Raw genomic sequence first — 14,750 nt, forward strand, 5'->3', positions numbered from 1 at the left:
TACAATTTTTCTTAGCTTTGTTATTCAAGAATTCTTTATGTTTTTGATTATGGATTTAGTAAATATGAGTAGCTAACTTTATTTATAGTTAGGGGCTGTTCTAAAGCGCCAATTATGTGCAATATATGACTATTTTTCTCCTTAATTTCGTTGCTATGCTATGTGACTGGCCTCATTGATTCGTTTCATAGAAAACTCTTAAGTGTTTTATGTTCTTTGAGTGCACGCTTAGAATGTTTGCATGTATCTGTAGCTAGAATTAAGAGAGCATCTTTCTGCATCTTATTTCACAAGTAGCGACTACTATAGGACTATAGTAAATCAATATGTGCTTAAGTTATTGATTAGACATACTTTTTGTACTAGGACGAACTTAATCAACAATCAAACTTCCATTGTTCTTAATGATCTATGCATCCATCAAATAGACTTGCTTATGTGTCGTTCACTAAGTGTTTTGAGATTGCATGCTTAGAATGTTTTTAACTTGAGCGTGTTCACTAAGTTCAATAACTTAAGGGAAGTAATAAAGAACTTATGCATGCGTTCATGGTTTGTTCTTGATTGTTGTCTTTCACAAGCATAGTAAAGGAATTGCGAGTTAATAATCGGAATTGCATATGATTGGTGGTGGATTTACATGCCCTTGATTATCTCATTCCATTGATTTTCTTCTATATTATCTACTGCGTTTTCAACCTTAAAAACCCTCCTTTTATTTTACTTTGTTTTGTGTCTACAATCCTCAACCATCCCTAGTCTTCTCGCCACCTTTCTCATCTCTTTCTTTCTTTGTTTTAGTTTGTTTTGCTACGTGAATTGTTTGGAGTATCCTCAATCCCCGGCTTGTAATGATACCCTACTTATTCTACAATCTTCTGTAGGGTCTTAAATTGATTGCCAATTTTGGCCGATCAAAATAATCAACTGTGAATTAACGGTTTCGTGTTTAGTAAATAATATTTTTAAAAGTGCAGTCAATAAATAAAACAACTTCAGAGCGTGTTTTGATCTACAACAAACTTCTAAAAGCAACATCTAGGCTACTTCTAAAATCTGCTGCTAGTGACTTATAACTTTCAATTAAAGTTATTACAATAAAATCTAAAATTTTAAACAAAAGTTGATTTTTTAAAAAGCGAACCAATCTCAAACGGGCCCGACCGAGCAAACTTTCCGGCATGAGGTAGAAGAAGCAGCCGCAGCGGCCCAACAAGAATACCCAAAATGAAAACCAAATCGACACTCAAAAACAGCGAAGACGGCAACAACAAGCTACAACCGGCATCGACGTCGGCACAACTCAACTTGTTCCTCGGCAAGTTCCAATCTGCCAATCGTCTCCAGCTTTCTTCTCTCGAACTGGACTTCCTCACTGGTACCATTTCTATTCTTTTCTCTTCCCTCTGTTTGGTAGATAGGAAACCTTTTGAAGAAGTTCAAGAAATGTAAAATGTATATTAAAAGGTAAAAAGAGATTTTAGGCTTAAGAATTGCTCAAGTATCTTCAGACCAATTATTGAAAGTCATGGTGAATTAGTGAATCAGAGTATAAATGTTACACTTAGGGGTATATGATTCATCTACGCCAAAACTTAAGTTAACATGTGGAGCAAAAGAATATTAAAGACCTCAATTTGTATTGCAGTTAATTTCAAGTATCATGCATGAGTGGGTGTATTTGGTACGTACGTAATAGTTCTGGGAGTCTAGCTCCTCTACACATTCTCAAATATTTTCTTATGGTATCCTGATTACATAATTTCTTGTATGTTCTTAGCCTTATTGGTTATTGTGAGAGTAGCTGTAGCATATCATCTATTTATTCTTTGCTACATGCTTGTGTAAGCTAATGAATACATTCTGAGCAAAGAAAAAAAAAAAACAGCTGATGAATACATAAATGGTTACTAGCTAGTAAACATCCTATTATCTAAGATTTTAGTGTTCTTGGATTTCCAAATGCTCTCGGAGTCTAATTTAACAGAACTTAGATGGCCTCTGATTTGGTCTTTGATTCCATTTTGAAAATTTGATTGCTGGTAGTATATCATTGTCAGCTCCAAAACTATGCAATATGAATAAAACACCCTATCAAATAGCCAAAGTTTGTTCAAGTGAAGATTGAAGACCGGATTGAGGTGCAATTTCTCCTAAAATCAATTAATCAATCAAGGTCTACCATCTTTTGTGGTTTACCATTAAATGATGCTAATTGATATATGTTTTCATGTCTATCATATCATCATATGTCACTAGTGATGTTAAGGTAGCCGATGGTTTGGCGAATTATGGTATGACTTCTTTGAATATGGTGTGGTGGGATGTTACTCAATATTTTATCTTATTGCATTGTAATAGTGACATTGGTATTCCTCAATTTCAATTTTGATAGCTAATTTTTTCCTTGGCTTTGTAGGGAGGTTTGGTTTGGTCCCCCTCATAAGTTGCTTCTTCTTTTAATAAATTGCAAAGACGGGAGGAGCTGCTCCTCTATTAGCCTTCTATAAAAAAAATAAAAAAAATAGTGATGTTGAAACCTCATTTTGTCTAGAATATGAGATCTTTGGGCCTGTTATCTATTCTACAGTTTCTTAATCACATGTTTGTGTTATAGCTAGTTGTATAGTTAACATTGTATTATATAATTTCTTGTAGACTTGTAGTAATTCTTGGATTTTCTGAACAGCCTCAAGTCTAATTAATATTATCCCCTAGCTATCAAGAACTGTGCAATTAAACAAAACCCTCTCAAAGACTCAAACAAAGAAGCAATTCAACAGAAACACAAAGAAATAGTAGACAATTAGCAGAAAATGTGTTCTGATTGTCAATACCAGATTCCTACCATAGATTTCTCAATCAATTCACTGGAAATAGACCGAGGAACCGAAGAGTGGTACAGTTTGTGCAAGAGAGTTAGAGAGGCTTGTGAAAACAATGGTTTCTTTGAAATAGTTTATGATAAGATACCTCTGCAGTTAAGAGCAGAGACTTTCTCTATGATAAGGCAACTCTTCAGCCTTCCTCTGGAGACAAAGAAGAACTATTTTAGTTCAAGGCCTTATGGTGGTTACCATGGACAGAATCCGAAACTTCCCTTGTTTGAGAGCTTTGGCCTTGAAGATCCCTCCAACTATGAATCCCTCAGAAGCTTCACACAACTCATGTGGCCTAATGGCCATGACAAGTTTTGGTAGTAAATCTCGTTACTGTTTAGCCTATGTAGAAGTTTTTCTTTCTTATGGCTTTTAATCTCTCTTTGTTTTTTTTTTTCTCTTTTTTTTGTTAATGTTGTTCTCTTCCAATAGCAACACTGTAATTTCTATGGTGAAGAAGTTGGATGACCTGAAGCATATGATTGAAGTGATGATTCTTGATAGTTATGGTTTGGGAGAGAAGTCAAAATCGATCATGGCATCTATGACACTGCTAAGGATAATGAAATACAGCCCACCTCCTTCGGGGGAATCCATGCAGGGGCTCCATGCTCACACAGACAAAGCCCTTAGCACAATCCTTTGTGATGATCAAGTTTCAGGGCTGGAAATCGAAACAAAGGATGGACAATGGATCAAGCTTTCTTTCTCTCCTACCTCCTTGGTCTTTGTCGTTGGAGATCTCCTTATGGTAACAAGCCTTCAAACGTGACAAACACCCAAATCTTAACATTTGATTATTTATAAACTGACAAAGGTTGAACAAGAATCACTAATGATATCACTTGCAGGCCTGGAGTAATGGCAGAATGCATCCTGCAAAGCATCGAGTGATGATGAGTGGAGAGAAGGAACGATATTCTTTGGGACAATTTGTAGATCCAGTAGAAGGTACCATCATCAAAGCAACAAAGGAGCTAGTAGATGAAGAACATCCCCGTATTCTTGAGGACTTTGACTATACGAAATTTAGCAAGTTCTTCTTCTCAGAGGAAGGAAAGGCTGTCGACACAGAAATGCAGATTTTCGCATTTGCTGGGATTAGTTAGCACTAAAAGTGAATGCGCACAGTCGTTCATGACTAGCTAGCTGGTTGTTAATCACTCGAACTCTTCACACTTGCAATTTGTTTTCCCTAGTTACAAATCATATGCGCCTTTTTTTAATTTAGAAAATTACATAGTAGCACATGACCAAAGATGTAAACACAGAAAACCCACATTCAAAAAGATTTATACAAATAAGGACACAAGCTCAGGCTCAAAAGTCAAATGATGCAGGCCTGACTCCAATTTTCAATGTAAAATGACCAAAATACTAGATTTTCATCAAAATTAACGCACATTGCCATTAACCCAACACTCCACCCCCAAAACGACACCGGGGCTCATATTTCGACCGTCATCAAGCAAGAGTAGCCGGATGAGGCATCCGATGAGCCCGAAAAGCTTCCCGTCTCGAAGATTCTTAGCTCGTCGTCGATTGATGAAGTTCCTGACACCCAGGAGGAGCCCGTTCCGATCAAAATCAAGCAGGAGTTCTCCGAGGAGCCCGATCAGGCTGACACACTTGAAGGATCGATGCAGCTATGCGAGGTCGAAAGGATGAGTGTGGTTCCTGATAGCCTGGGGGATTTGGCGCAACAAGAAGAGGAAACTGTTTCGATCCAGGTACAGAGAATTGGATCTGAGGAGGTGGATGAACCTGTTTTGATCCAGGTCAAGAAGGAGGGATCTAAGGAGGTGGATGAGGCCGAAACGATGAGCGAGGTTCCGAATAGCCTCGCTGAACAACAACTTGAACCTGTTCCGATTCAGGTGAAGAAAGAAGGATCTGATAAGATGGATGAGGCCGAAAGGCTGCAACAGTCTAAGCCTGAGAGGTTAGAGTATAATGAAGGTCCAGTTCCTCGATTCTCTCTGTTAAATTTTGAATTTTCGGATATGAAATGTGAAATGTTGCTCGTGAGATTAGAGTTTAGTTTAGTTTGTGGATTTTGATTATTGTTTTGTGTATAGAATATCAAATTCTTATCTGTGTTTATATGCAGTGTGATGTATATATTTTGCAATGAAGAGCCACTCTGGTTGAGTTTATGCCTTAACACACTGAACGGTCCGCTCGAGTACAAAGGATTGTGGAAGAAGACGGTGCTGCATTTGTATGTCTCAGATTTTATGATTCAGTTTTCGTAGTTATGGTTTTCATTTGATAGCAAAAGTATGAGGAACTTGTGCATTTCGTGCAGGGAGAAAGTGTCGTATGGACGGGACGAGGCTAGGCTTGCAGAAAACCACTGAGTTTTGATGGTAAGGATGTCATGCCTTTCGGATAGCATCCTCATTGTGGTGGATCGTTTTGTTTATGATGGTGATAACTTTCTTTCGAATAGTAGGATTGGACGAGTATGAGTGCAGTAGCAGGATTGAATTAGCAGTGCAGTAGCAGGATTAGGCGATGACGAGTGCAGTAGCAGAACTAGACGAGTATGAGTGCAACTGGTGCAGTAGCAGGATTAGGTGATGACGAGTGCAGTATCAGAACACGAGTACGAGGGCAGTAGCAGAACTGGACGAGTATGAGTGCAGCGAGTGCAGTAGCAGGATTGGACGAGTGCAGTAGCAGGATTAGGCAATGATGAGTGCAGTAGCAGAACACGAGTACGAGGGCAGTAGCAGAACTAGACGGAGTATGAGTGCAGCGAGTGCAGTAGCAGAACACGAGTATGAGGGCAGTAGTAGAACTGGACGAGTATGAGTGCAGCGAGTGCAGTAACAAGATTATGCGATGACGAGTGCAGTAGCAGAACACGAGTATGAGGGCAGTAGTAGAACTGGACGAGTATGAGTGCAGCGAGTGCAGTAGCAGGATTGGATGAGTGCAGTAGTAGGATTAGGCGATGACGATGGCAGTAGCAGAACTAGACGGAGTATGAGTGCAGTAGCAGGATTGGACGAGTGAAGTAGCAGAACATGAGTAGCAGAATTGGACACGAGTACAAGTGCAGTAGCAGAACTTGATGAGTATGAGTGCAGTAGCAGGATTGGACGAGTGGAATAGTAGGATTAGGTGATGAGATGAGAGTAGCAATGTGTAAAAGAAAGATATATATATATATATATATATATATATATATATTGCTTTTAAGAAGTAACATAAATGGATTATTCTCAGAAAAGAAAAGAAAATAATATAAACAGATTATTCTCAGAAAAAAAAAAGTAACATAAATGGATTATTATCAGAAAAAGAAAAAAAAGTAATATAAAGGGATTAGAAGTCAAAATGAGCAGTTAAGGGGGGAAAAAAAGTAATATAAAAGGATTATTCTCAGGGAAAAAAAAAAGTAACATAAATGGATTATTCTCAGAAAAAGAAAAAAAGTAATATAAAGGGATTAGAAGTCAAAAGAAATAGTTAAAGGTAAAAAAGTAAATTAACTCATGACATGTGGCAAGTGGAGAGCAGATTGTCCTTATTTGTAAGATTTAATCCTTATTATAAGTCAAAATAAGTAGTTAAGGATAAAAAAGTAAATTAACTCATGACATGTGGCAAGTGGAGAGCATATTGTCCTTAAGTGTAAACTTTTGTCCTTAAATGTTCGAAACCAAATGTTGTGGAGTTTTTTGTGTTTTGAAATTCTATCAAGGGGGTATATGTAGTTTGCTATTTTTAATTAGCACGTAAATCAACTGAATCTGTTAGAAGCTTCGCAGAATTGATGTGGCCTAATGGTCATGACCAATTTTGGTATGTACGTAGTTCATTTCATTGAAATATTAGTGTAAAATTGCGCTGCTTATGCTTGTGATCAAAATCTATAAAGGGGTATTATTTGTAGTTTGATGAAAACATTAAAATGGAATTAATATTACTCATGTTATGTTCCAACGTACAGCGCGCAATGCTTTAACTACGATGACCAAGCAGCTGGATGAGCCAAAGAACAAGATTGAAATGATGATTCTTGATAGTTATGGTTTTGGATCAGAGAAATCAAGGTCGATCATGGCAAGCAAGTCGACGTTGCTGATTAATAAATACAATGCACCTCCATTAGGGGATGGTCACATGAATGGACTCCCTGCTCACACTCACAAAAGATTGTCCACAACACTTTGTGATGATCAAGTTTCAGGGCTGGAATTTGAAACCACAGATGGACAATGGGTGAAGCTGTCACTCTCTCCTGCCCCCATTGTCTTTATTGTCGGAGTTATTCTTATGAGTAACTTATAGTACTAAAATAACCAAAGTAGATAGAAATTAAAAATAAAATTCATATTGTGATTATTGTCATTTGCAGTAATTGACTGGCAGGCATTGAGTAATGGCAGAATGCATTCGATGAAGCATAGAGTGATGATTAGTGGACAGAGAGAACTGTATTCGTTACTAGTGATTGCACTTCCGGTAGAAGATACAATAGTCAAGGCGCCAAAGGAGCTACTATCCCCAACTTTTTAAAGACTTTTGACTATATATATGCTTACGATAAGTTCATCTATTCAGCTGAAGCAAGTCACATATATAGAGTCCGCAAAGCAAGTTTTCACATTTGCTGGCCTAATAAATAGTTGACTGGCTTCTCAGGTCATTCGCATCTGTAGTTGTTTACAACACTATCTACTTTACAACTGAGGTTAATGACTTTGATACAGCATTAGTACTACTAAAGCCAGCAAATTTGAATTTATAGTCAAACTGGAACTATATGTGTGGGTTGAAGCTTTCTATGGCCTTATTACGTAACAGTTTATCGCCCAAAACATAAACTTTGATGGTCCAAAAATTAAACATAAGGTTAACAATCAGTAACGAATCCAGTGATAACTGATCATCCATGATATTGACTTGCAGACATTGAGTAATTAGATAATGCAATTGGTGAAGCATCCAGTACATGATGATGTCGGGAGAAAAAGAACAATATTGAATAATCTTTAGGAGCATTTTCAAGTCCAGTATAGGGTACTTGCCATCATCAAAGCTCCAAAGGAGTCGGTCGCCACATGAAGAACATCCTGAAATTTTACTGACCTCAGGAACATATAAGTTTTCGACCGTATTTTGGAAGATTTCAACCCCGTCTAGGAAGATTTCTTACCGCACTTCAGAGAATAATCAGAATATTGTACCATTGGACGTGGGAAACACAAGCTTGTCAGCATATACTAAAGGTTTATTTGACATTACAATCTTTACTTGGTATACCTTGTGTAGCAATGACATTGTTTCTATATAAAACACATGCAATCATGCTGGACTCCTTAGATAATTACTGTGGCCTCATTATAGTAAGTATATTCATGTTTGAGATGCTTGCTTCACTTGAAAACTTTGATTCTTATAGGTTAAGTATTGTAGTAACTATGTGCTATCACCTATGTGTCTGTTGTATTTACTGATCGATAGTGCTGATTTGATGCTCGTCTAAGTAGCTATGGACATACTAAGCCTATTAAATCTGTGTGCTGGAATCCTTCTGGTGAGTTTCTTGCATTGGTTAGTGAAGACTCGGTCATAGTTTGGACGCTTAATGAAATGAGGAAGTGAAGGCAAATGAGTTGTGCTGTAGTGGGAACAAGTTCTATATGTGTTTTCCATCCTATCTAGATATCATCCTTCGCTGCTGGTCGTTGGCTGTTACGGGGCAAGTCAACTATGCACTAACTCAGTAACTCTTGTCGATTAGGTTTGCTCACTACATTTTTGGGTGGAACTGGTTCCTACATGTTAAGTGAGCAAATGAAGGTTGTTAAGTGCAGTTCGCACCAATCCATGTTCCCATTCTCAGTAAACCAATTCGCCGGAACTGGACCGAGGAATTGTAAGTGTGGTAAAGTTTGGAGAGGCTCTGGCCCTGGCCGACTTTGGCATATGCATATTGGGCCCAGCCAGGACCGTGCAAACAATGTTATGTGCCCCAACCATTTTATTATACACCCAAATTGTCATTCACTTGTTACTCTTAACTTTCGATCAAGAAAGAGAATTTCATGAAAGAAGATGATTTTTGCTTCAGATCGAATCAGATTGATTGGTGAGTTTCGATGAGGATCTATTTTGAGACGATGAAATCAATGAAATGAGACTGAAAACTCGAGAAACCAACTCGAAAAAGACGATTCGAGCCTGACTCGAAAAGTTTTGGTTCGATCTCAAGTTCAACAAAATTGACATCTGGGCTTGTCTCATGCCCAACCCTAATAAACAATATAAAATGCCCTAGCTAGGTGCAAAATTTGAAATTTATTTATAAAATTTTGAAAATGTGCTGCTATTTGAACCCAATAATATCTAACAGTATTCTATATTTTTTCAATTGTACCCCTGTTTAACTCCATTACTCTACCCATCAATGATACAAACCCACTGTAACTCCTTATAGCAGTAAAGTAGCAGCTCCCTATAGTTATAGACTAGTTCAACACTTTACCCTGATTGTTTATCAATGCAAATAATTTACTGATACAATATATGTAAAAACGAACCTTAGTGGATTTAAAAGTTAGGACCCAAAATCAGAGGGGAGTATAATTTTGGAAAAAAAGAAAAGAAAAAAAAGAAGAAAGAAGTGTGGGGTTTAGTTAAGTATGCGGAACAAGGGCTTTAGGGAGAGCAGGAGAAAACAATGGGGAGCGGGAAAGAAAGGTTCAAGGGTAAGCCGCTTGGCCCCAAAACAACTAAACTCAAAGCCGACTCCCACTCCGGCATCAACAACAAGAACAAGAACAAGAAGCAGCAGCGGCCCAACAAGAATACCCAAAATGAAAACCAAATCGGAACTCAAAACAGCGAAGACGGCAATAACAAGCTACAACCGGCATCGCCGTCGGCACAACTCAACTCGTTCCTCGACAAGTTTCAATCGGCCAATCGTCTCCAGCTTTCTTCTCTCGAATTGGACTCCCTCACTGGTACCATGTCCATTCTTTTCTGCTCTGTTTGGCCAAATTACTTATAGTATTGACTTTGATTTCATATTCAGCATGAATTTTGTATCTGTGGAATGTTATGGAAAGAACTGTATTGTGTTCTAATATACAGATTTCGCAGATAAGTGTATTGTGGACCTGTCTGGAAGCACGGATCAAGATGTCGAAAACTTGGGGAAACATGTGAAGGCAGCTTTTGGTCCATCGTGGAAAGCCGAACTATGTGATAAGCGTCTCTTGGAAGGAAAAGTTGATCCAGGAAGTCCAGCAGTTCTTATTATTAGTACATCTGCCTTGAGATCAATAGAACTTCTAAGGTGGAGTTATGTTTCTTTCAATTTTGGACCGTAACAGAATTGCAATTAGCTGCAAATATGATGTTGCGAACCCATAATATTTTATTAGACGAAAATGTCTCGGTAGCATATTGAATTTTACCCCTTTTAGCACACAACTAACGCTGATGTCTACATTCTGTACCTCTAGGGGCTTTCGGTCGCTGACTAAAGAATGCCATCCAGTGAAGCTGTTCTCAAAGCATATGAAGGTTGACGAACAGGTAGATTCTCTGAATTTTTACAATGCCTAATTGATCAAGCATGCATTACTATTTACTACTTGTGTATCTTTATTAATGGGTTAGCAGTCTGTATGAAATAAGATGTTTGGAGATGCATGAGTAATGTATGAGAAAGGCTTGTGTTGTCAGAAGTTCCAGTTCTTTGAATCATTAGCTGTAGTTGTGTGTGTAAACATATACATACATAACATATATATATGCTAATGTATGTATGAATTATGTTCCTACTTGAAGTGAGCAACTAGGTAGGATAGACAAGTAAAGCTTAGTTTGGTGGTGAAAATTTTCCCCCAAATGTTGTAGAATAATTACAACTATGTTGGAGGATTAACTTGGCCGACTCAGTCACCAGGGGAACTGCTACATACAGCTCAATTATATCAGTTTTTCACTCCAATAGAAAGTCGAGCGTCTTGGCAACAGCTGTGATATTTAATATTTAGTAACTTGCTTAATTACTCACATAGATGACGTAAACTGTTCCAAGTAGTTCTCGTTATGCCGGTCCTCTTAATTCGTTTAATCACTAGTAATCTTGCTAAACCAAAATAATATCCTTGGCACAATGGCTTTGTAAATTATCTTCAATGTGTCTAAAGTCTAAACAATGTTGAAAAAAAATTATCAAAGTCAGCTTTTATCAATCTTGTCGTGGCTATCTTATCTATAGATTATATGGATTCAAAAGTGTTCTGTATACATTTGTAAAAGCTCTGCATTTCTTTTTGATAGACAATATATAGGCTTGTCGATTATATTTCTTTTTGGAGAATGAAATTGACATTCCCTAATTTGCAATCCACACTCCATCTTTCTTTTAGTTGAAATTCTTACAAAAAGACAAAATTTAAAATACTAAAAAAGGAAAGACATATTGTGGACCTTAAATTGGGGAGGGTGAATTTCAATCCCCTTCTTTTTCCTGCTGTCACACTCCCTTTTCTCTTCATCATTAAGAGACAAAAGGGAGTATGAATAGTTTTATTTGCTCTTCAGTTTGATCCCAATTACTTGGTGAAACTCTTTAGGGTTTCATCTACTTTTCATGAAGGTATTTACCCGCAGTGGTGGCCACTGCATTGTGGTTTCAGAAAATGATGGTGAGATTTAAACTGGTTAACAGAGGCTCCTGCTCTCTTGAGCATTACTTTTGCTCATCAGTCTGATCCAATTACCCATTTTTTGTTTGTTAATCTTCTTTACTATAGTGTTTTTCTTCTGCATCAAAATTAGTTCTGACTTTCAGATTCTTTATGTCTCATCCCATTTCTATTAGGTTTTTGTCTGAGATTTTCATCTCTTCAATTTCTATTCATGTCATCATGCTCTTCAGTTCTCTAAAAAGATGGGCAGAACTTTGTGTTTGACATTGACTGTTGGGTCTGCTGCTTCAATTTAAATTGTTTAACACTGGCTCCTAGTCTATTGAGTGTTCTATTTGCACGTAAATTTTGAACCCAAATCCCCACTCTTTCTGTTTATCTTATTGTCCATTAGGTTTTAGGTTTTTTGTGTTGGAGTGAGCACTCTGATCTTCATATTGCCTTTTTATCCTTTTTCTTGTAGGATGAGTTCTATGTATAATAGATCCTTTGCCATTTTATATCAGTTATTAATGCTTCTATTAATGTTTAGGTAGGGTTGATTTGAAATTGATGCTATCCACTTAATAGTGAATGTAGCCCATTCCTAGGTTCATGGTGCATCTCTATGGCTGCAACTAATAACTAAATAAATAGTGAAAGTATAAAACTAACATACATGGCCCTGTAGAAATGAATGATTTAAATTATTTATTTATTTATTTATTATTATTATTATTTTTTATGCATTTGCAATGGCTTAGGTTTCTCAATAAATACCTAATTTTTGAAGTGATACTTTATGCTAATGTTATTTTAGTCCTGTAACCAGTCCTATTTCATCTCCCTCTTTACCAATCTCGATGCAGTCAAAATATTGTTGCCTTTTATCTCATCCACTTATGCCTTTTCCAGGTCTCCTTGTTAAAGGACCGTGTTAACATCGCTAGTGGTACACCAAGCAGGTAATTACAATTTTCTTCATTTATTAACCTTTTTGTAGGTAACTGTAACCCAATATGTTCAGCTGTTGTTTGATTGCTTTTCTTAGCTCGAGTATCATTTTAGCAAGCATGGTGAAAATGTTAAATTCTGCTGGTCACTTTGAAGTTACATGTGGAGTGTTTTGATACTTTGGTGTTGTCATATGTGTGTAGTTTGGGCTATTAGATTAATTAGTATAGACAACTTTTACATGTTATACTGTCATAGGGCTTTCAGTTGGACTCTTCTTCTCTCCTGATATGGTTTGCTTTTTTCACTTGTACTTATAAACAGTTTCTCATAGGGTTCTTTTCTTCTTCTTTTGGGTGTTTTGGTGTGGATCTTGCCTCTGCTAATTTATGTTTTTGAGTTCCCTGCTGCTTGTGTCTTAGGTGGACATCTTCTCCACTTTCATTGGGCCTTTATTCCTTCCTTTGGTTAATAGTATATGTTTCTGAGAGACAGGCAGTTCTCACATCTTGCATGACCGGTCTATTCATACAGTCTTTAGGGCCTTGTTTTGAAGTTTGTTCAAGTTTTCTGATGTACTTTCTGGTTTGGTTTGCTTGTGTCTTCTTGTTGTGAACCACTTGTCCTCTTTATTGTACCATTAAAATCTTTATTCATAAAATATATAAATATGTATTATTAAAAAATTTTTTTATCACATACCGAAAAACAGTGATACCCTATTCAAGAACACCTCAATTGGACTAGAAATAAACCTAACTATAGTCTGTTGTAGGTGTTGTTCTCTGACCAATATCCATAGTACTCAGAAACAATTTGTAATCAGTCAACCACCCTGTAATCTTCCAAATAAGGGTAAAGGAAGTGTAGGGAAAAACAAGTCCAGGTTTTGCTGGTCCAAAGAAAATAAGATAAAACAAAAAAGGTTATGCTCGCATTTTGCATTAGAAAACATTAGCAAAAGAGGTCTAAGATTAGTATGCTTCTTTATACCAACATTAGAACACCTCTTTAACTTGGAAAATTAATTTGCAAGGTAAAGTTAAGGGAGGGAGGTAAGCTTACTGCTGATGGCTTGTTGCACTTTTACTTTGTTTGGAGTTCATAATGGTCATGGAATTGCAGTACTGCAACATATCCTGTATCTTTCTTTTTCTTGTAAGTTATTCTGTTTGAATTGAATGGCTTGTTGAATTGTTTATTCCAGGATAAAGAAGCTAATTGATATTGAGGCATTGGGACTTTCACGGTTATCAGTGATTGTGCTTGATGTGCACCCAGATGTAAAGGGCTATTCCCTGTTGACGCTTCCACAAGTCAGGTTAGATTATCAGTGATCTCTCGCTGGTTTCCTATTTGCTTTGTCCTGGTTTTGTTGCTACTATTTTTATCATCTTTTGCCTCCCAAGTTAATTCACAAATCTAAACTCTTCCTTTACTTGCTAATTTATAGAACTAAGTGTCAACCTTCCTTGTGGTTTATACATTCTTTGACAGAGATGTTATGTTCTGTTTCATGATGAAAATTGAACTACAGGCGAGTTTACAAGAATTTTTACTTATCATATCTTCTTTTTCTCTAAGTTCACTAACTAGTGTGGGCTGTGATAGTGCAAAAATCATATAAGAGATTTTAATATGTCCTTTTGCTCTTTCTTGCCTTTCTGCTTTATTCTCAAATAACAAATTGTGTTATCTTTGTGGCAGAGATGAATTTTGGGACTTGTACAAGACCTATTTTCACCAGCGATTACTCCAAGGTTCCTTGCGTCTCTCTCTCTATGGTCCATTAATATCTGATAACGAGTTCAAGGGAAAAAAGAAGAGACCCAATGAATAGTTATATACAGTTTGGTACAAACTTGAAGCCACTGTACTAATTTTTTCCCCAGTGATCTTAGAATATGTCTCACTTCTGTATTGGGGTTACTCTGCATAAAATGAAGCGTCCTTTCTTTCAAGCTTGTATTTTTTTGTTATGTTGCCGAAGATCAAATGTTAAATTTGTTTCTCTTTCAGTGACTTTATTTATTTTAAACGGTAAAATCTTGCAAGAATTTCTTCAATTTTCTGCTATAAGGAATATGGACGAATTTTTATTTGTAGCTGGTTAAGAGCATGTCTGGTCAATGGAGAGTCAAAAGGCTTGTATGGAATTTGAGGTTGACTTGGCAATTGTCATTTTGTTAAGCTTGAACTCCAACAAATGAGTCAAATAGATGTGCCAAACCAATTTAAATGGATGTAGGTTGTG

At 36.9% G+C, this 14,750-nt stretch overlaps 3 protein-coding genes across 6 annotated transcripts; all 3 read left to right on the forward strand.

Moving 5' to 3' along the window:
* The first annotated feature begins 1,192 nt into the window (after positions 1 to 1,192).
* Positions 1,193 to 4,101, forward strand: LOC112198387 (probable 2-oxoglutarate-dependent dioxygenase AOP1). The gene is made up of 4 exons (XM_024339501.2): positions 1,193 to 1,378; positions 2,420 to 3,196; positions 3,312 to 3,630; positions 3,731 to 4,101. The coding sequence occupies exons 2-4, from the start codon at positions 2,817 to 2,819 to the stop codon at positions 3,986 to 3,988; spliced, it is 957 nt and encodes a 318-aa protein (XP_024195269.1). The 5' UTR covers positions 1,193 to 1,378; positions 2,420 to 2,816; the 3' UTR covers positions 3,989 to 4,101.
* Positions 4,102 to 4,293: 192 nt separating this feature from the next.
* On the forward strand, positions 4,294 to 7,232 carry LOC121052944. Of its 4 annotated transcripts, none has more exons than XM_040519113.1 (4): positions 4,294 to 4,821; positions 4,990 to 5,100; positions 5,188 to 5,248; positions 6,841 to 7,232. In XM_040519113.1, the coding sequence occupies exons 1-3, from the start codon at positions 4,520 to 4,522 to the stop codon at positions 5,237 to 5,239; spliced, it is 465 nt and encodes a 154-aa protein (XP_040375047.1). In that variant the 5' UTR covers positions 4,294 to 4,519; the 3' UTR covers positions 5,240 to 5,248; positions 6,841 to 7,232. The 4 variants fall into 4 exon arrangements, with proteins under 4 accessions (XP_040375047.1, XP_040375046.1, XP_040375045.1 ...); XM_040519112.1 differs by lacking the exon at positions 6,841 to 7,232 and adding an exon at positions 5,332 to 5,395; XM_040519111.1 differs by lacking the exon at positions 6,841 to 7,232 and adding an exon at positions 5,335 to 5,394.
* A 2,303-nt stretch (positions 7,233 to 9,535) lies between these two features.
* Positions 9,536 to 14,534, forward strand: LOC112198212 (protein CMSS1). The gene is made up of 6 exons (XM_024339294.2): positions 9,536 to 9,862; positions 10,002 to 10,197; positions 10,367 to 10,439; positions 12,458 to 12,507; positions 13,704 to 13,817; positions 14,204 to 14,534. Exons 1-6 carry the CDS (start codon positions 9,577 to 9,579, stop codon positions 14,334 to 14,336), a joined length of 852 nt encoding a protein of 283 aa, XP_024195062.1. The 5' UTR covers positions 9,536 to 9,576; the 3' UTR covers positions 14,337 to 14,534.
* The last annotated feature ends 216 nt before the right edge of the window (positions 14,535 to 14,750 follow it).

This window comes from Rosa chinensis, chromosome 4 (assembly GCF_002994745.2).
Source record: "Rosa chinensis cultivar Old Blush chromosome 4, RchiOBHm-V2, whole genome shotgun sequence".
Lineage (NCBI taxonomy): Eukaryota > Viridiplantae > Streptophyta > Magnoliopsida > Rosales > Rosaceae > Rosa > Rosa chinensis.